This window comes from Sminthopsis crassicaudata, chromosome 3, assembly GCF_048593235.1.
Source record: "Sminthopsis crassicaudata isolate SCR6 chromosome 3, ASM4859323v1, whole genome shotgun sequence".
NCBI lineage: Eukaryota > Metazoa > Chordata > Mammalia > Dasyuromorphia > Dasyuridae > Sminthopsis > Sminthopsis crassicaudata.
The window spans coordinates 169,763,604-169,786,336 of record NC_133619.1 but is presented as its reverse complement, the minus strand read 5'-3'; the positions used below and the strand labels follow the sequence as shown (position 1 = coordinate 169,786,336).

The 22,733-nt window shown below is 35.6% G+C and overlaps 1 protein-coding gene across 7 annotated transcripts in view; it reads right to left on the bottom strand.

The window, feature by feature from the left end:
• Positions 1-22,733, bottom strand: part of ARHGEF7 (Rho guanine nucleotide exchange factor 7) — a 329,493-nt gene that overhangs the window by 276,121 nt on the left and 30,639 nt on the right. For 3 of the 7 annotated variants that reach the window (XM_074299555.1, XM_074299552.1, XM_074299554.1), the window contains exons 1-2: positions 10,521-10,620; positions 10,199-10,285 (exon numbers count right to left, since the gene is read on the bottom strand). The exons of 1 other annotated variant lie outside the window; for it this stretch is intronic. Coding sequence is in view for 3 of the 6 variants with exons in the window: in XM_074299550.1 (XP_074155651.1) it covers positions 10,199-10,285 (87 nt within the window). In the remaining 3 variants the exon portion in view is untranslated. Of the gene's footprint in view, positions 1-10,198; positions 10,286-10,520; positions 10,621-22,733 lie in introns of those variants that run through there. 3 more of the 7 variants (XM_074299550.1, XM_074299548.1, XM_074299551.1) reach the window with 1 other exon arrangement.

Here is a 22,733-nt window from a genome sequence, read left to right as displayed (position 1 = left end):
TTTATGTGTAAGGACTAGACTTGCAGTTTGGTCCCAGGAAACAGAATTAATAGGTGGACTATACAGAGAGGTAGTAAAATCTGTTCATTGTAAGAAAACCTTCCCTAACAATTGGAATCAATCCAAAATGAAATGGGATACCCCAATAAGTAATGAATTCTCTATAGAAATGAATGACCATGTATCAGACATGGGGAGGAGACTGCAGGGAGAGAATATTACTCAAGGATAAATAGATTTTAAAACTTTGGGGTCCTTTACCTCTGAGAGTCTTCAAAAGTTACATATTTTGTGTTCTTTGTTCCTTAGCTAACTTAAATATAATCTGTCTGTAAAAAATGAGCTCCTTACCAGCACTTAAAACTAAACTCGTATTTTTCTTCCAAACCTCCTCCCCCCTTCAGAGTCTGCCACTTCTGTCAATGGCACTACCACTTACCTATTCAGTCAACTAGCATTTCATAAGCACTTTCCAGGTCCAGGCTCAATGCTAAATGGCTATGTACTGGCCTCTGCCCTCATTCTAATGGGGGAAGACATAGAAAGGAAGCTGAAAAGGAAGAGAGGTGGAAAATGGTCATCTGTACAGAAGCATGTTACAAAAAGTCCAACTTGGATTCTCTCTGTCCTTCACTTCTCATATCCAAACAGCTATCCAGTCTAGTCCATTTTATTTCTACAATATTTCCTGTTCCCTCATATCTATTCTGGAAACACTAGTAGACCTGAATTCTTAAAATCTGTGTTCAAGTACTAGTCAAGTAACCAGTATAAACAATCCAATCTATTTCAATGACCCTCCGTTTCCTTATCTGTAATTACATAATAATAATGATGTCACTGCTCATTTTTAAATTGCTATGAAGAAATAACTTTATAAAATATGAAACAAACTATTATTATATCTAACTCAAGGTTTTAGCCTTCCACTTCAAAACGAGTTAAGACAAAGAAAATAAAGTAATCAAGGGCAAGGCTTGCTCCATTTGTGCATGCACTACAAATTATTAGCATAGAGCTAATCAGAATCACCTGAGGGAGGACTATAGTCCATCAATTTGAATTTCTTAACAAAGTTCTAGATATAGCTAATGCAAGCCATTTTATTATGTATTTTCTATTGAAATAAAAATAGATGTTCATGCCACATGTTTAAATTTGACCCCATATAAGCTTCAGGTGTCTCTTGCATTTCTTCCAGCATTCATAGGACTTAATGTAATATCCATGTGAGATCTTCCTGCTTCTCCTTAGAGTCATCTAAGGCTATGGAATTTTCTTCCCCTGGGTTCTGACACAACATATGTGACTAAATAAAGTAGCTATAGCAAATATTCCACTACTAACAATATAAAGATTTCTGTGTTGTACATATAACACTCACAAGCAAGAATCACAAGCAATTGAGCTCTATCATCACACACAAAAATTCACTTCCCCACTTTGTAATCTGATTAAATAATAAAACACAATCCATATTCCCTTTTCCCCTGTGAACAGCTTCAGATACACACACACTCACACTTATACAAGAGTATCACTTCCCATTAAAAAGTCATAACTCAGTATATTTTTCTTCAAGCTCAAAGGTAGTGTGGGGAGTGAATGGACAACATGTCTCTAAGCTAAAATAAAAAATATTTTAAAAAACATATATATTTTTTAAAAATATAAAAGTGTTAAGTTCTCATAAGTTTCTTAACAGTTTGATACTATCCTGACTGGTGAAATTGGCTTTTTATTTCGAATTCTGATAAAAATTGTTTCTATTCCTTATCTCCTCTTAGGACCTGAACTTTTCCAGGACAAGGAAAGCTGGAAAAGACTTCAACTATGTCGGAAGAGCAGATCCTCCAAATACAGAAAAGCTTATCCTCTAGAAAACAAGCTATTATGTAATGAGTTCTTTGGCCAACCTGACTCAAGAAAAGCATAGAAAGGCTGTGATCTGTATATATGTAAAAATACAAATACTGAAGTCCCTGTGACAATACTCAAATCATACAGGACATTAGACAATTTTGGTTAAAAAAATTTTATATATATATATATATATATATATATATATATATAAATACAATACACACATATACACACACATATATATATATACATATATAAAATTCCCTATTTCTAATATTAACTAGGAGTTGCCCTTATATGACAGTTTTGATTTTTTTCACTAACTTTAAAAAGTTAACCAATGATAAACTTTTATCTATAAATGAGGTTCCTGTCAGACAAAGAAGCTTCACTAGTCCCAAATAGACAGACCACAGGCTAAAAAAAATCAAACCAAATTTCTCACCACTAATTTCATCCTAGAAAACAATCATCTGAGCAAGCTATATCAAAAAAAAAAAAAAAAAAGTCCCTAAGCCCCACCAAGGATCAATTTAAGAAGCCACATGGTTTCATGGAATAACACAGATTTGGAGCCAGAGGTTCTGAGCCAAATTCTAGCCCTACTATCTGTTCCTTCTGTAATCTAAGACAACCACTTCACCTTATGGGTTTCAGTTTGCTCCTTCATAGAATGACAAGGTCTCCTCTGGCTCTAAATCTACAATCCTATGATTCCAAGTTAAAAATGGAGTTCAAGTCTCTTCATTTTTTCAAAGGATTGCTCCCGCCAGGGAAAGTCACTTCACCCTGCTGGTCTCAGTTTCCTGGCCTGTAAAATGAGCTGCAGAAGGAAATGGCAAACCACTGGTATCTTTGACAAGAAAACCCCAGATAGGGTCACAAAGAGCTGGACTTGACTGAAAAAGCTGAACATAACCCAACTAGCAAGAGAAAAATAAGTGAGTCATTGGCCTTGCCCTTGGTCTCCCTGAGTCTCCTCTTGCCCAAGTACAATGATAGTATCTAGACAAAAATAATTCTTCTGTGGCTTTAAATGTCTCAAAGATAATAATTCCCTAATTATACTTTGAAGATTATTCATTTCTTCTCCCAAATGACCGTTTTAATGATGTAATTGCTATTGTTAAATCTTCAGCTTCTTCACCTTAAAGACAAGTTCTGACAAAGGAAGAGTTCTCCAAACCAGCTAAAAATATACATTTAAGACAATCACATCTAGTCAAGGCTTCCTATTGATCAGTAGTATGAGAAGACTAGCTAAGAAAAGCTTAACAGGTCTCCGAAAATGTACCTACAATTCCATTTTAAATTAAAGTTTATTAAAACTGGTTTAACTATAAGACTGCATGGTTCTGGAAAAAAGATAACCCTTGGGTGGAGTTTTCTACACAAGGAGATTTACTCTTGATTTTGTTTCAATAGCTTTTTAAACTTGCATCAACAAGTTTTGGTAATGTTTCAGCATAACTGATTGTAGTTTCAAAAGTTAACTCTCAATATTCAAACACGCCTATAAATAAATTGGAAGCTGTTATTGTTTTCATTTAAGCTAATGAGAAACACTTAAAATCTTGCTAAAAGATGAAGAGATAACTGAGAAACACATGAAAAGGTTTGACAAATATACAAAAATTCTGCAGGACATAAGTCTTTTGGGAAACAAAGTAACAAAAGTACATTCCTAACTGGAGAGCAGCTAGGTGGCACAGTGGATAGGGTAACATATCTGGATTCAAGAATCTTTAAGTTGAAATCCAACATCAGATAGTTAACTACATGTGTAAATCTGGACAAGTCACTTATTCCTACCTGCTTCAGTTTCCTCATCTGTAAAATGAACTGGAGAAGGAAACGGCAAACCATTACGGCGTCTTTGCAAAGAAAATGCCAGATGGGATTGATTCACAAAGAATAGACCACAACTGAAACTACTCAATAACAACAAAAACTCCAACTAGAAGTGGTCCCTAAACTTTCCATCTTCCAATTGTGATTTTTCTCCTCATTCAAGAAAAAAAGGGAAAGCCAGTCATAAGTCTTATAAGACTTCTATATTTTCATTATCTTCCCTCCTTTTCCAGTGGTCTCCAAATTTACTGCCAGTTTCTATATTTGCTCTGGCCCAAGAAAATTACAGATTAGCTATAATTGTGCCTATAACTGTGCCTGAGATAATTAATATTAATGTGGAAAGATTTAAATTCCATAAATCTTTACATACCCATTATTTGTCAAGTTTTAAGAGGTAGAAATACAAAGAGAAAAATGAGTTCCTGCCCTCATCATGCTTACATCATATAGTTCCTTGTTTTTATTTCCCATTCTACAGCATTTTCTTTCAAATCAACCAAAAAGATGAAATTAGGGTGATGAAAAACATTAGAAAACTTAAGTTATATGCAAAAGGTCATTTGTGCAGTTTATTGTGTAAATTCTCAGGAGAACCAGGAAAGAATCAATGAATGCATAAATGAAGTCTTCTGAAAAGTGTTAAGATTAATCCAGTCTTTAAAGAATGAATGGATATGAAGTCAGGAATAAGTCAGGAAAGTTTCTTAAGCAAGACATAAAAAGATTAGCAAAAGCATGGTGGTGAGAGTAGGCAAGTCATGGAGACTGGCCAGGATGAAGTAGAGGAGTGAAACAGAAGAATACACTATCTACAAAGATATCACATAAGTTTGAATATTTTATAACTGTAAATAAAAAGATTAAGATTCTATTTTAAGTCACTTGCCTTTCAATTTAAAAGCCTGTAGGAATCCTAAGATACCTTTCCAAAAACCAAAAGAAGCAAAAGAAAACTTGCAGACTAACAATCATATGAAAGATTATTCCAAATTACTATTAAAGAAATACAAATGAAACAACTCACAGGTTTTAACTGGGCCAACAAATTGGTAAAGATGACAAAAAATGGCAATAGTTAATGTTGAAGGAATTGTGAAAGAGACATTATTAGAGTTGATGTAACTATGAGCTAACCCAACAGTTCTGGAAATTTATATAGTCTTACTTACTATGTGCCAGACGTCATGCTACATGCTTTACAAATAGTATTTCATTAGAGCCTTACAACAACCCTGGGAAGTAGGTGCCATTAGTATGCCCATTTTATAAATGAGGAAATTGAGGCAAATAGAAATTAAATTATTTGCCCAAGGTCACATGCTAGTAGCATCTGAGTCAGATCTCAATTAAAAGGCTGCTTTTTTATCCACTGAGCAAACTACAAGCCCTAAGTTGATGATATAAACTAAGCAAATGCCTAAATGTCTATACTATTTGTGTGATCCAGAGATTCTGCTAGAAATATATCTAAAGTACTACTAAAGTCAACGAGAAAAAAAAAGTCTGATATAGACAAAAGTATTTATAGCAGCACTTTTCTTAGTAGCTAAGAATTGCTAACCAAACAGATGTCCATCAACTGGAGAAAGTCTAAACCAAATGTGACACAAAAATGTGAGGAAATGCTAGTATGCCTTAAGAAACAATAAATGTGAAGAATTCAGAGACACATGGAAAGACATATAAAATACTATATGGTGAGTAAGCAGAACCAGGAAACAAAATGTACTATACATACAATATAACCCAAAAGTTTATTTTAAAAAAACTAGAAAAAAGGAAATCAAAACTAAATGCTTTGTAATTATAATGATCAGGCTGAGATCCAAAGAAGAATTATGAGAATTTACTTCCTTCCCTTCTTTGCAAATACTGTAGATTGTGGGGGTAGAATATGTCAGACTCAGTTGAAGTGTTGATTAGTTTTTTTAAACTATTTTTTTTTCCTCTTTTAAATTCTTCATCATAAAGGACAGTGCTCTGAATGGAGGAAGAGGGAAGGCTATATTAGGAAATGAAGGTGATGTAAAAACAAAAGATTATCAGAGATGTTTTAAAATAGTCAATCACTGATCCAACCATTCTGGAGAACAATTTGGAACTATGCCCAAAAGGATATAAAATTGTGCATACAATTTGAACCAGCAGTGTTTATACTGGATCTGTACCTCAAAGACATCATAAAAAGAAAAAAGAACCCACATGTGCAAAAATGTTTTTAGCAGCCCTTTTTGTAGTGGCAAAAAACTGGAAACTGAATGGATGCCCATCAGGTGAGAAATGGCTGAATAAATTATGAATGGAATGGAATATCATCATTCTATAAGAAACAGTCTATGTACCAGACATGATGCTTCAGAAAAGCCTGGAAAGACTTACATGAACTAATGCTAAGTGAAGAGAATAGAACTAAGAGAACACTGTATATAGCAACAAGATTATGTGAGAATCAACTGTGATGGACTTGGTTCTTTTCAACAATGAGATGATTCGACTTGTGACAGAAAGAGCATCTGCATCCAGAAAGAGGACTATGGAGATTGAATGTGGATCACAGCATACTTATTTTCACCTTTTTGTTGTTGTTGTTTACTTGCTTTTTTTCTTTCCTGTTTTCCCCCTCTTTGATCTGATTTTCTTGTATAGAATGATAAATGTGGAAATATGTTTAGAAGAATTGTACATGTTAAATTACTTGCTGTTAGAGGAGAGGGGTGGGTAGGGAGGGGGATATGAAACACAAGGTTTTCCAAGGGTGAATGTTCAAAACTATCTCTGCATGTATTTTGAAAAGTAAAAAGCTATTTAAGAAAGAAAGAAAGAAAGAAAGAAAGAAAGAAAGAAAGAAAGAAAGAAAGAAAGAAAGAAAGAAAGAAAGAAAGAAAGAAAGAAAGAAAGAAAGAAAGAAAGAAAGAAAGAAAGAAAGAAAGAAAGAAAGAAAGAAAGAAAGAAAGAAAGAAAGAAAGAAAGAAAGAAAGAAAGAAAGAAAGAAAGAAAGAAAGAAAGAAAGAAAGAAAGAAAGAAAGAAAAAAAAAATAAAGTCAATCAAGGTTATGAATAAGCTGGTATCAAGGTTGTCAGTCACGAAGACATGTATGAACAAGCTTCTGTGATCTCTTGAGGGTGGCTCCATAAATTGTGGATAGCAGAAACTTCAAATTCAACAGCTTATCACTAACAGAACAGAATATAAAATATCAGTCAACACAATGTTTTGTTACTTTTCAATTCCAAAAAAACAAAGTTAAAGAACAATTAAAGCAGCCCTATCCAGCATTAAGTCTCTGGTCTCTACAATTTGAAGATTTTTATTTACACATGCATTCCAGAATCTGGAAAACACAAACACCTGACAACCCTGTAAGGAATTGTTTTCTTCAAATATCTTTGAAAACCACAATAGTCATCATGAAACTGTTTTAGGTGATAGTGAGAATCATTCCAAACCAACAAATCTAAATGAAAGGAAGAAATCAAAAGAATCTATATTATATCGAGTTAAATATCAAAATACTTTCATCCACTCTATGACAATTTTTAAAACTTTTAAGTATTGTTTTAATTACCACATAGGTGACCCAAGCTTTCTTCTGTTTATCTTAAATTTAACTTTGAAAGTATGATTCTAACATAGATATTTGTATTTTAACATGACTATCAACCTGACTATATAATTTTAAGGAAATTTTATATACTAAATTAAAATTGAATTTCTAATCAAGAATCTAATATGATTAGCAACCTCACCTACTACGTATTTGTAAGGAAATTTTGTATACTAAATTAAAATTGAATGTCTAATCAAGTCAACTTTAAATGCAGCTCTAAAACATATTTTTGTAATGTAAAACATATACAAAATTTTATAGAAACTCTCATAATTTTCCTCTAAAAAGAATGAAATATTTTTGACACTCAATGATTTCTGGAGAAAAGGAGAATAATCCAGATTTGTGTTAAGAAACCTCTATAAATGCAGATGAGTAACTGCTCTTTAATTTAATGTTAGAGAGTTATTTGAGGTAATAAGAGGGTAGGTGATATGCCAGAAATCACAATGCCACTAAGTATCAAAGTCAGAACTTGAATTAAAGTCTTCTTAATGCCAAAGCTGGGTCTCTATCCACTATGAAACTCGGCTTCTCAGTATCTAATGATATTCTCTTTAATACGCTTACAATACTGGTGTTATACAATCACTTGACCATAGAAAAGCACTTGTCAAACCAACTGAACTTCAAAATTATAGTATAACTTTAATGGTGTAATGTATATAATCAAAAAAAAAATTGTTATTGCCACCACAAAGATCCAAGATAAAAGCCTCCCTATTTAGAGAGGGAGGGGGCAAAAAGCCAGTTCAATGAGCACAGTGCTAGATGTGGAATCTTCTTACTTTGACATTTAGTGTTACTACCTCTGAGAAAACATTAAAACTCTTTTAGGTTTCAAGTTTTCTTATTTGTAAAATGAAAAGATTTGGACTCATTGATCCTTTCAAGTCTGAAAGTATGAGCCTATGATCTCAAGAATTAAGTATCATAATTTAGAAGTTAACAAATTTAATACCTTGAAAGAAAAATGTTTACAACAATCATTTTCATTTCCAGATTGTACCCTGGTTTATTCACTAACTTTTACCTACTCATCTGTGAGAATTTCTTCATTGACATAAAACAGTAACATAAATCACAGAATTTTAACAAGGAACAAACATTATAACATCTTCCAATGCCTTGATTTCTATGTATTTTCACAACAGATAAGCGGTCCACATAAATATTCCACAGACTATTTATAATGAATCTTTGTTGTTTTGCTATTGTTTTTTCAAAAAATCTAGAACAAGGGTCTGTGTCAACAGAATTTCTCATGGGTAAAAAAAAAAAAAAAAAAAAAAAGAGGAAAAAAAGTACAGCTCCTGATCAATGGCCTAGTAATATACATAGCAGTAGAGGGAGGGAAAGGACCAGGGTACAGAAAGAGCTCTCTAAAATTCAATTCTTCCAAGACTTGACTCCAAGAGTTTTAAGTCTTGGCTAAGGTCAACATAAGGCCTGTGGAAAAGAAACCCCAAATGTATGCCACAAAGTATTCCTTTATTTAACAAAATTAGGGCTATTTGTAGAAGCTCCTCATGAAGTTCTAGGCAAGCTAACTGTTTCACAAGACAGGCTTAAGAATAATGAATCATTGACATGGAAGTGGAGTAGACTGTACAGGGAAACAGTGTTTCTGTTGTTGCAATGGGGGAAGGGGAGTTCTTGTCCATTTTAACTCCATTTCAAGAATTCACCTGCTACTAGTTCAGACTAACCCAAGGTTTGGGTTCTGTTTCTTAAAATAAATACATAAAATACAATAATAAAATGCCAAGATTTTTTAACTAGCCACCAAGAAACAGCATGTTCTTCCCAAGACTAACTTTAGTATTTGCAAATGCATGACAGCAAGGCCACAAACTATTTTTCCAGGAAAATAGCATCGTTCAAGTATGGATTTGAACTGCACAACTTCTTTTCCCCTCCAAAACAAATAGTTTCCATACTAAAAGGATGCCCTGTACATGCCTCCCCTCTAAAATACACATACACCCCAAGCAAAAGTCCCCCAGACAGGTCACCCCACCCCCAATCCTTCATCCGTTCTTTTTCCATAAAAGGTATCAATCTCTCCCAAAACCTGCTCACCAAAAGAAGTCAGGCAGGCACGCGCGCGCGTGTACACACACACACACACACACACACACACACACACACACACACACACAGCAAATAACATTCAGATGGTCCCCCGAACTCTAGCCTCCACTCATCCCAGAGCGCTCTCTAACCCTGCCCAACATCAGAAGTCATATACACAAGCGCAGAGCAAGCAAGGATACCATAGACAGTTTTCTCCTCCCTTTCCTTCATTCATTCTCCCCCCAGAACAGGTAGTGATCTCTCCCAATCTGCCCATTGGGGGAAGGTGTAGAGACAAGAACCCACAGAGAACCGAAGCAAGAGTCATTCAGATCTCCCCCCTCTAGCCTCCATTCATTCTCCCTCCAGAAGAGAGAAGACGTCTCTCTCCCCTAAAACCTGACCGCCGCTCGCTAGGCTCCATTCATGCTCTCTCGGAAAAGGGAGAGCTCCCGGAACGTGCCCACCACAGTGGGCTCGAGCTCCTTCGACCTCTCACTCCGTCCCTTCCCCTCCTCCCCCACCGTTGGGGAGTCTCCCGAAGGCAGCAGCGGGAGAACGAGCAAAGGATGAAGAGGACCACACCTGGGGAGCCCCGGCCCCAAGCATCTGTGTCTGCCAGCCGTTTCCTCTGCAGCTATCTTTCCCCCCTCCCCGGGAAGAAGGAAAAGCAGCTTCCCGCAGCTGGAAACAAGGGGCGCAGCAGCATCTGGGGCGCCCCGCCCCGGCGCCCCAGAATCCCGAGGCTGCCCAGCAGAGCGAGGCCCTCCTCCCCGCCCCCGACCCCTCGGACTCACTTCCAGGCGGAGGGAAGACCCGCAGCCTCTCAGGAACTCGCGGATGTTGCTCAGACACTCGCTCTCGTTCCGGGGCTCCGGGTAAACCTGCAACGACACAAGAGCAAGCGGCCACTGAGAAGCGAACGGCAGCCCCAGCTCCTCCGCAGCCCGAGCCCCGGCGACAACGCTGCAGAGAGGGGGGCAGGGCCGGGGGGGGGGGGGGAGCGAGAGCCCCGGCGCGTGCGCCCCCGGGCGGAGCCGCCCCCTACCCTCCCCCTTCTTTCACCCTTCCCTCCCAGGGGCGCGCGCCGCGGGGAATTGGCACTTCGGTTCTTCTCACCCCTCTTCCTCACACTCCAACAGCACCAGTTTCTCTCCTTTTTTTTTCCTCCTCTCCTTTTCCTCTCACCAGGAAGTAGACCGGGCTGCCGGAAGTGACGTATGAGGGCGAGGAGAGGACAGAGGAGATCCCACGAGCCCCGCTCCTCCCCAGTCTCCCTCCACCTCTGGCTTGCAGCTGGAGCGAGCCGGGCCTGTGCACAGACCTCACCGCCGCCTGCCAGGAAACTGGCTCTGGGAAACCGCCTCCTGCCCCATGCTGTTGCCGGGGAGAAATATCTATCAATCACTTTTATGTAGCTCTACATTATTTATTACATTGTATAGAATTCGTTATATGTTATAATTTTAAATTTAACTTTCATTTTTTACATTACCAAAATCTCTACTGGTATCCCTCTCCAGACCTAGAAAACCGTTACTTTCAACAAATCGTAGTTGTTTTGTTGTTGTTGGGTTTTGGGGTTTTGGGGGAGAAGGAGGGGTTGGAAGAAAAAGAAAAAAGGAAAATCAAAACAAATCAATAGGAAGTGTCCCCAAAGTCTTAGTGCAGTTTTAAACTTTGATAAGCTTGAAGAACTTAAAACTGCACAAAGACATTAAGATACTCTATCAAAAAAAAGGTCTGAAAATTTGCACCGCAGCAATGGCCCTCCCACTTCCAAAACAAGTGGGGTGGGGACAGAATTACTTATCCCGTATCAAGGACCACGCGCTGCAACTAGCATTTCTTAAGCACTTACAACATCGAGGTGTTGAGGGTACAAATAAAATTAAGTAATCCCTGCTTTCAAGAAGTTTACAATCTAAACAGGGGAAGAACGGCAGGAAAACTCAAGTGGGGTACCACAGACGACCAGAAAATCCCTAGCCAGGTAGCAGTTAATAATTACTAATGACAATAATAAAATGTATACAATTTTCAAAGCATAATAAGAATTTTATTTTGTCCTCACTACAATCCTGATAGTCAAATGCTATCATTATTCTCATTTTACTGGAAACTAGGTCAAACAGAAGTTAAGGCTGTAACAGCACTGAAATCTGTCCTGTCTTCACGTGCATTGCCCTTCATCACCCGGTGATGAGGATCAAATGAGGGATCGAATGACTTAACATATATTGTAATAATGATAAATATATATCATTCCATAAGCTCTTTACAATTATCTCATTTGATCCTCACACCAATTTGCAAATGGAGTAAAGCAGGCAGTATTAGGTGATTAGCCCCTCCCAGGCACGGCCCTCGGAATCTAAAACAGTAATAGCATGGCGGTCTTCCCAGCTCGAGGTCCAGCAGGGATTTCCCACATCACATCGCTGCCTTCTAGAAAAAACGCTTTTTGAAACCTTAAAGTGCTAATATAAAAGAATGCTATTGGGCGGTGGGGGAAGGGTGGCTCAACTATTCCTAGTCTATTTTTGTTCTTCCCCAAAGGTGTTTTTCCATTCGAAATTTATCCTGGGTCCTCCTCCTCCTACACACACACACACACACACACACACACACACACACACACCATTTTCCTACAAAGTTTAGTCTGGTAGTGAGCTAGGCTTTTATTTTAATATGATGATTTTAAAAATAATTAACAGAATGCATTATGCATGTTGTGACTAAAGTGCAATGTTGTCTTTTACCATGTTACTGCCATGTGCTTCATGAATAATTAACCCAAATCATGAAACATCAGAACTAAAAGAAGCCTTGAAGATCATTTAGTAATCCAACCCCTTAATTTTATTGATTTAATAATTACAAATCAAAAAATCAGTTTGCCTGGTAACTAGGACATTTTTAGTGTTAGGAGCTTCTATTGGAGAGATGGGATAGAGGAAGAAAAGTAGCCTTTTTGCAATTGAGTAAAATTTAAGCTTAAATATTATATATATATATATATATATATATATATATATATATATATATATATATATATATATATATATTTCCTTCGAGTCTGTAAGAATAAGAAGCCAGTAAATTTGAAAGTGTAATATGATATGTTACTGCCTCTCACAGCAACAGGCTTTAACAAAAACCAGAACCTGTACAGAATTAGACAGAATCTTCTAACAGTGACATTTCCCAAGGAGATATTAGTGATATAATACTAATAAGACTAAGTGGAAATCACAATAATGATTTTAATTGAATAAAAGAAAAACTTCTATTCTGATTGCTACAGCTAAATGCTCAATGACTGAGATTTCAAATTACACGTTAAATATCCATCAAAATGCTAAGCAACATTGAGAAATTTAGTACATGTTAAGTTTAGAGGCATTTTTTTTTCCTTTAGGAAGAAAACAAAACATTCCACCAAGCAGCTCCTAGGAATACTGTGGTTTCATTTCAAAGTGCCCAAGTGTTTTAAAATTATAAATTAAAACCAAGTGTAAGGGGGAGATAAGAGTAAAGAAAGGAAAAAGGGGGAAATTTCCCTACCTTAAAACTCCTTTAATAAAAAAGAATGCATTTTTTTTTTTCTTTAAGGAAGGATGATGACATTTCTCAATCCAAAAAATGAACAGGTTATGGTTGTTTTTTTTTTTTCTTTTTTCAAAGAAACTGAAGCATGCGGCATTGCAAAAAAATAAAATTGATCTCTATAGTCTATGGCTAAGATAGCTATTGTTTAAACTAGAGAACAGAAAAGACAAAATTATAAGTCTTATAGAGGGGGCAGCTAGATGGCAGCTAGGTGGCGCAGTGGATATAGCACCAGTCCTGAAGTCAGGAGGACCTGAGTTCAAATATGGCCTCAGATACTTAACACTTCCTAGCTGTGTGACCCTGGGCAAGTCACTTAATCCCAATTGCCTCAGCCACACACACACACACACACACACACACACACACAAAAGTCATATAGAGACAAAAACATTCAGTTATTGTTCTAAATGCACAGATCACCCAAAAAGACACAGTGACTCCTTACTGTTTCAAGGACAAAATATCAATCTTTTAAACCCTATAAAAGACATTATTCTCATTCTATATTCAAAGTCTGTACATCTCATCATCTTCTACCTTTTAGAATCGCTAGATCCCTTCAAAGCTCAACTAGGGTCACTTTCTACATTAGACCTTTTATCTATTTGACTGAACAATCAAATTGACAATTTCCATGGCTCTTTCTCAGTAAAAACAATACGTCCCAAAGGCATAGAACAAATGTCTCCTGGTGTCTTTACCATCAATAGAGACAGCTAGGTAACACAAAGGATAGCAAACTGAATACTATTTATGGAATTATAAAGTTATGATTTTGAATCCAACCCTACTAGCTGTATGATCCTGGGCAAGTCACTTAAGTGACTATAATTCCCCATCAGCAAAAAGTTGATCTACATAGCTGTTGTGCAGATAAATGAGCTAATATCTGTAAAGTGCTTTGCAAAACTCAAGGTACTTGCTAGCATTAACACAGACTTCTGAACCTCCAGCCAAAAGAGATTTCCCTCTTAGGAATTTTCCAAACTACTCTTATGATCCTTAACACATATGCTTTGTATTTTAGCTGATTTTTAACATGGTCTTATCTATCCTACTACAGAATAAGCTCTCTGAGGAGTCATATTAATCTTTTATCATAGAACTTAGCACCTTACCTAGAACATAGTGAACACTCAATAAATAGTTGATCAATGAATCAACTTGTTTATGCCATTTTATTTTGGTTCATTGTTTTCATAGGTAACAGAAGGACCATAGCACAGCAATCAGAAAAAGAAAACAAGACAAAACAAAACAAAATCTGGCCTTTAAATCCAGCTATCTGGCTTCAGCTCCCAACTCTGTTACTAATTATATGAATTGGATAGATTACCTAACCAGAAAAATTGAGATACTATTATCTGTTTTGTCCAACAGGATTGTTATGATCAAATAAATTAATGTATTTAAGATAAAAGTCACTAAAGTAGGAGGAGAATAAAGGATTCCTGATCATCCAAGTCCCCTAATTCCACTGATAAAATTGAAAGCAAATATTCAAGATATATAAGGATTCAAATTTATTTTTTAAGTCATTCTTCAATTGATAAATGATCTAACAACATGGATAGATGGTCCTCAAGAGAAAAACCAAGGCTATCTCTAGATAAATGAGAAAAATGCTCCGAATCACCACTAATTTGTTGTTGTCCAGTCATTTCTGACTCTGTGACTCCATATGGCGTTTTCTTGGCAAAGATACTGAAGTAGTTTGTCATTTGCTTTTCCAGCTCATTTTACAGGCAAGTAACTGAGGCAAGCAGGATGGATCACATAGCTGGTAAGTATATGACTTTAAATTTGAACTCAGGTCTTGCTGAGTCCACTGAGTGAGATGCCTCACTATCATTTAGTCAAAGGCAAATTTAAGCAAGTCTGAGATTCCACCTCACACTCATCAAAAAGGTAATGGTTAAAGGGGAAAAAAGGAAATTGATAAAAAGTTGCAGCGTCTGTAAGAAGTCAGTTATGGGCTTGTGAATCAGTATAACCATTCTGGAAAGCAATTTGGAGGTCTATACAAGAAAGATACTAAACAGTACATGCTACTAGTGAAAGACGAAGGTATAATTAGCTAGCAAGACACAATTAAAATTTCAATGTAGCATGCCTATATAGAACCTAAAAAAAAAAAAAAATCAACAAATGCTATAAATCAGAGTCTGGATTTTTGTTGCTGTAGAATGTCTAGATTTCCATAAGGGAGAAAATATTAATAATAGAGATAAAACTTAAAAGAATGCTATTTGATTTCTTTATGTACAAATATATTTATAACAGTTCTTTTTGTAATAGCAAAAAATTGCAGACTAAGATAATGTCCAAAACTGAGGAATAGCCGAATTTCAGTATATGAATGTAATGGAGTAATATTATGTTATAAGAAATAAGGAAACATCTGACTTTAAACAGAAAAAGACATAAGAAATTATGCAGAATGAAGTAAAATGGAAGAATAATTTATACTATATGACATCAAAATCATAAAAAAGAACAATTTTGAGGATTTTATAAACTAATGAAGAAATTAATAGAATGAAAAGAATACACAACACTAAAAATAATGAACTTTGAAAACTGTAAGAACTATTATCAATACAAAGACCTTTCATGATTACAGATAATGAAAAAGTTTATCAGTAACAGAGACTTGACAGAGTTAAGGCAAAAAAAATAAGACATATGTGTGTGTGTATGTGTATAAATATATTTGTATACAGCCATTGAGGGAATTTGTTTTGCTTGACTATTCATATTTGTTACAAGAAATTTGTTTTTCTTCCCCCCTCCAAAGAGGTATCAGGTAGAATAAAGAAAAACTCAATTTCTATCAATTTTTTTTTTCAAATGGCAGACTCCGTCAAAAAACAATACTAAGCACATATTATATGCCAGGAATTGTTTAAAACTCTGAAAGTTGGAGTCCCTGCTCTCAAGGCTCTTACAGACTAATGGGGAATAGACAAAATGCCAAAACAAAAAAACAAATAAATAAAAAATTTAAAAAAGCTAAAAACAGAAGGAAGAAAGAGGAGGGGACAATAAAGAAGTTCAAAGTAGTACAGTCAGGTGAGAAATGAAAAAAATGATTAGTCTAGGGAACACCCCCTAAATAGAGGCTTGGGGAGGAGCTCCTCTCTCCACCCTCCATTCAGAAGAGTTCCAGGTTTATTGATGAGGTGTGAGTACCAAGGCTGAATTATGAATTAATCTTTAAGGATGAAGAAGTTCATAGGAACTTACAAGTTCATAGGGCTTGATGAAAAACCCAAAGTAGTGCAGCTAGATTTGGGGAGAAGGGAAATGCTATAAATGTGAAACATTGCATGTACTTTCAGATGAAGTTACTGTATTTATTTCATTACACTTCTCACAAAATACAAATATTCTGTAAATTTCTGTAATGTAAAAACAAAACAGACCAATAACATTTTAAAGAAATAAGCAATATTGAAATTGTCAGACTTTGGGAGTCCCAAGTGCATTCCTTATATACTTAGCTTTAAGCACAAAGGTTTGCTTTATAAGAAAGACTGTCAGAAGCCCCATCCCCATTACTGGCAGAGAAAATAGACATCATTGTTCAAGGATTGCTTCAGGTGTTTTCCCCCCTCTTATTGAAGTAGGCAAATTAGAGAAACTGAGAATTTTTAAAAGGGAAACTGACCCTAGAAATCCAATGGAGATGATGATAATCTTGACTGTGCTTTTTGCTGACTGCCACCAACCAGGAAGGGCATATCCCACTTCTTCCTCACACATCAGTAATTCTGACTATCAAAGAAGCATGTATTTAGATAATCTGAAAGAGGAATTCAAGGCTATAACTTCTTAAACTTTCTGAAAAGAGTCTGAAGAGAGATTTTGGTGCTTGGACTAAATATGGAGGCTTAGAAAATGACAGAAAGGATAGGTCTCAAAGTCCAGAATTCAAAGTAGTAAAACTGGGGGTCCTTTCAACTAGTTCTATTTTTTTTGTTATCTTTGAAAAAACTTAGAAAAAGTCTAGAATTGGATGTCTAACAGAAATCATAAATTCCATAATGTCCAAATCCCCCAAACCCTCTCTTTCTCTCCTACCTTCCTTATAACTGTAGAGGTCAATACCATCCTCAGAAGCCCTTGGACTCACAACCTAGCAGTCATCCTGTATTCCTCACTATTTCTCATCTCTATATCCAAGTTGTTACCAAGGCCTATTTATTTCACCTTTGCAGTCTCTTGATTATGTCCTCTTCTCTCCTCTGACACTGCCATCACTTTAGTTCATTTAGTAGGTTTTCATTGCTGGAGTTGTATCTGGACTATATTTTGCCTCTTTTGTATCTTAACCTAACACAGTATCTAGAATATAGTTGGTGCTTAATGTACATTTATTGATGATCGATTGACTAATCTCTATACTTGTTCACTCTCTCTGGAGATGGTATGCATATTTGTGAGAGAGTATGCCTTAGATTGGGAGGGGGGAAATGCACTAATATAAAGCCATCTACTATGCCTCTTGGTAAATGCCTTTGATCTCAGCTAATTATGTTCTCTGGTTGACTACTGAAAGGAAACACTTCTAAGCAATAGTGTCAGGAATGTGTATCCATAAAGTACCTTGAATCTAGAGTAATCATTTGTGAAACTCAACCTGTGAGTTAGAGAAATTAACACACTTTAAAAATGTAAGTCATTATTATTATATAATATTAGAACTATGAGAATAGTCTAATTCTCTTTTAGAGATGGGAAAATGGAGTTTTTGAGGGGTTAAATGATAAGCTAAATCACACAGAGAGAATGAAACAAGTAGAACCAGGTAACATCAAACACAGTAACAAGCAAGATTGTTCAAAAATCAATTATGACAGACTTGGTTCTTCTCAGTGGTTCAGTGATCCAAGGCAATCCCAATAAACTGCACCCAGAGGGAGAATGATGGAGATTGAATGTAAATCAACACATTTTGTTTACTTTTTTCCTTTGTTTTTTTTTTCCCCTCGTGTTTTTTCCCTTTTGTCCTGATTTTTCTCTCCATGATTCATGTGGAATATGTAATAAAAATATGTATATATATAAAAGAATACATGTATAACCACCAAAAAATGTTGTTTGACATGTAAATTTTTTTTTAATAAAAGAAAAAAATCACAAGGATAATACAGAACCATCATCACAATGAAGGTGTCCTGGCTTCTGGTCAAATTCACTTTCTACTGTATTTACGATACAATGATATTTCTCTGAACAGAGAGAGAGATTGCATTGAAGATGTATTACCCATGCTTTATCTACTTACTGACTCCCAGAATGCAAGATGAATATATATTCAAAGTGCTTGGAAATCTTTTGAGAGTTAATGATTGAATACAATGTGTCAGACATGCTAGTCAATGAGAAACAGGAAGAATTTTTTTTAAGTCCCTTCCCTCAAGAAGCTTACATTCTATTTTTCAAAAAAAAGTAATTACAAAACATGTACAACATAATTTTAAGGGAGAGGCAAGAAGGTACAAGGATAAGTAGAAATTAAGAGGGGCTGGGAAAAGTTTCCTATAAAGGTGAGATTTTTTTTTAGTTGAGATTTTACAGAATGCAGGGAGGTCAATGTAGGTGGAATGGAGAAGGGAAAAACTATAGGTATGGGATACAGCCAGAGAGAATACCTATAATCATGAGATGGAATATTTTGGTTGTGAAGCAGCCAGGAGGTCAGTGTCAATAAAAAAAACAAAGGGATTCATTCACTCTTCCTATAGAAAGAAGCTCAACTTGAGTTGAGCTATGAAGACCTAGATATAGAAAAATAAACACACCAATTTTTAAAAAATGAAACAAATATTTATCAAGTGTCAGGCCCTATGTTAAATACTTTTACAAATATTATCTTATTTAATCCTCCTTACAACCTGGCAGGTTAAGTGCTACTTTTATCCTTATTTTACAGTTGAGGAAATTGAGGCAGACAGATTACAAAGAAACATCAAAGAGCACACAACAAGTAAGCATCTGAGGCTGGATTTAAATTTAGGCCTTCCTGACTCTAGGCCTAGCCATGCTATCCATTTAAAACTCCTTTCTATCTTTTTAATCTTCCTACTCTCTGGTGGGTACATGAGTGCTCAGGAAGAACTATGGCCTCGGGTGTGAGAGCTTACGAGGGGCCTTTTTCAGGCCTGCTCATCCCACTTTGGTGTCACTTCCCACTGTGGCTCCAAGAAGCCATATGTGCAGTAGCCACAGCCCTGTAAAACTGTCTTGGCTGATGGGCTAAATCAGGCCTCCAACCCATAGATGAGTCAAGAGAACATCTACCTCATGGGGTTCTTCCCCCTGCCCCATGGAATAGGCAAATGAGAACAACAAATTCTCATGAAAGAGGTTGAAGCCTACAGAACACTTATGAGCTCAATCAAACAATAAAATGCCATGATTTTCTACTGAATTTCCTTCTTTCTACTCTTGTATGTATTTTGTATATATCTATTTATTTCTATGTTCTCTTCCCTCATCAGGTTGTAAGCTCCTTGAGGACAGGTACGGTTTTGCCTTTTTTTTGTTTTAGTGTCTCCAGTATTTAACCCGTGTCCGGCAGGTACAATAGGTGTTTGATGATACTTATTCATCAATTGAGTTCAATTCCAAAGAAAAATGGGATTTTGAGAGACAGAGTCAGAAAGGGAGTATATTGAAGTCAAGGAGATAGCATGCAAATGAGTAGAAACAGAAAAGGGAATAAAGAGTGCAGGGAATAATTGCATGTGAAAATGAATAGGTCTTAGCAAAATTTGAATCGGAGACATTTCTCTATCAAATTTTAATTTTGTTTTTTTTCTTTGCCATTTATTCCATAACCTACCCTACACAAGAAAATGTAACTCATTTTAAAAAAGAATTTTTTGTATTCAAATGGAGATGGCCAATGCAAATAGCATATTTAGAAATATTTATAGACAAAATAACAGATTCACAAATTAAATCCAGATTCCTAAGGAGAGAGAGATGCAAATTCCATGGAGAAAATCATCAAGACTATATTATTTAGGCTAACATGTAAATATGTTTTGTATGACTCTACATGTATAATCAACATCAATTGCCTGCTAAACTAGAAGGGTTGGGAGGAAGGCAAAAAATTTGGAATGCAAAATTTTAAAAATTATTGTTAAGTCGTCTTACATGTATTTAGGAAATATTTAATAAAATAAACTTTTAAAAAGTTTTTAAATTGTACAGCCCCTCTACCCAAACAGATTACATACATTATTTTTAAAAATGTATAGTTTCTTGAAGGGGTAGTTCATTCATTCAAATGGCAAAAACAACTTCAGCTCCTTCAGAATGGACAACAATTTAAAGCTTCAAAACTACATATTTAAATATAGCAATTAATAAAAATTCAAATAGAGCAGCCAAGTGACACAATGGGTAAAGTACTGAATATAAAATCAGAAAGACCTGGCACTTTTATAATTTGTGTAACTTTTGACTAGTCATTTAACCTCAGTTTCCCCATCTATAAAAATGAGAATAATAATTGCATCAATTATTTATTTATTTATAAAGTGCATTGCAAATTTTATAGGGATATTATGTAAATGTTAGTTATTATTTTTACCATAATTATTGTATGGAATTCCAATTCTAGAAACTGGTGCATTACACAAATCAATATAGACCAGCAATTAAAATGATTCTTCTGAAATGAATCTTTGAAAATTGCTCACAATACATAATTTGCCTGTGGTCAGGCAACTAGCACATCTCAAAGGCAGGACTTTAAGTCAGATGTTCTTAATATCAAGGCTGACTCTGTATCCTCAAAATCACTTATCAATAATCCAGTTTGAACCCACAAAGTAAAGAATGTCAAGGTAGAAAAGATGTGAGGAAATGGATACTCAATGTTGAAGGAGTTATGGAAAGTAAGACACTCTAATATGTTCTTGTTCCAAACCTTAGCAGTCTGGCATATAGCAGGCACTTGCTAAATGTCTATTGACTGATTGATAAGCTGTAAATTGGTCTTAGTCTTCTAGAAAGCAATTTGGAATTATGTTTAAAAATTGATTAAAATAGCCAAAACCTTTAATTCAAAGCTCTATTGTCAACTAAAGAAGGTAATAGAAAAAAACTAAAGTCTAATATACACTGACATATTGATGGCAGCACTTTGTATGGTAGCCAAGAAGAGGAAATAAAATTGGCATTCAACAATTGGAGAATTGATAAGTAAATTGCAGTACATGAATATAATGAAACATTACTGTAGCATAAGAAATGATGATTATAAAGAACATAGAGGCAAGGGAAAGCATATGAACTGATGAAACGTGCAGGAAGCAGAAACAAGAAAAATTAAGTATTCAACTACAAAATAAATAAATAAATAACAGATTTATGTGTTGTATAATTATATTGACTGATCTTAGCTTGGAAGAAGAGATATAAGAAAGTGTATTCCTAACTGGAAATTAGTATGGCAGAAATTAGATATGGATCCACACTTAACACCATATACTAAGATAAGATCAAAATGGGTCCATGATTTAGGCATAAAGAATGAGATCATAAATAGATTAGAGGAACAGAGGATAGTCTACCTCTCAGACCTGTGGAGGAGGAAGGAATTTATGACCAGAGGAGAACTAGAGATCATTGTTGATCACAAAATAGAAGATTTTGATTACATCAAACTAAAAAGTTTCTGTACAAACAATACTAATACAAACAAGATTAGAATGGAAGTAACAAATTGGGAAAATATTTTTTACAGTTAAAGGTTCTGATAAAGGTTTCATTTCCAAAATATAGAGAGAATTGATCCTACTTTATAAGAAATCAAACCATTCTCCAATTGATAAATGGTCAAAGGATATGAACAGACAATTCTCATATAATGAAATTGAAACTATATCCACTCATATGAAAGAGTGTTCCAAATCACTATTGATCAGAGAAATGCAAATTAAGACAACTCTGAGATACCACTACACACCTGTCAGACTGGCTAAGATGACAGGAACAAATAATGATGAATGTTGGAGGGGATGTGGGAAAACTGGCACACTGATGCATTGTTGGTGGAGTTGTGAAAGAATCCAGCCATTCTGGAGATTAATTTGGAACTATGCCCCAAAAGTTATCAAACTGTGCATACCCTTTGATCCAGCAGTGCTTATATCCCAAAGAAATACTAAAGAGGGGAAAGGGACCTGTGTGTGCCAAAAAGTTTGTAGCAGCTCTTTTCGTAGTGGCTAGACACTGGAAAATGAATGGATGTCCATCAATTGGAGAATGGTTGGGTAAATTATAGTATATGAAGGCTATGGAATATTATTGCTCTGTAAGAAATGACCAGCAGGATGAATTCAGAAAGACTTGGAGAGACTTGCATGAACTGATGCTGAGGGAAATGAGCAGAACCAGAAGATCGCTGTACACTTCAACAACAATACTGTATGAGGATGTATTCTGATGGAAGTAGATATCTTCAACATAAAGAAGATCCAACTCACTTCCAGCTGATCAATGATGGACAGAAATAATTACACCCAGAGAAGGAACACTGGGAAGTGAATGTAAATTGTTAGCACTACTGTCTATCTACCCAGGTTACCTTCGGAATCCAATACTTAATGTGCAACAAGAAAATTGGATTTACACACATATATTATATCTAGGTTATACTGTAACGCATGTAATATGTATGGGATTGCCTGTCAT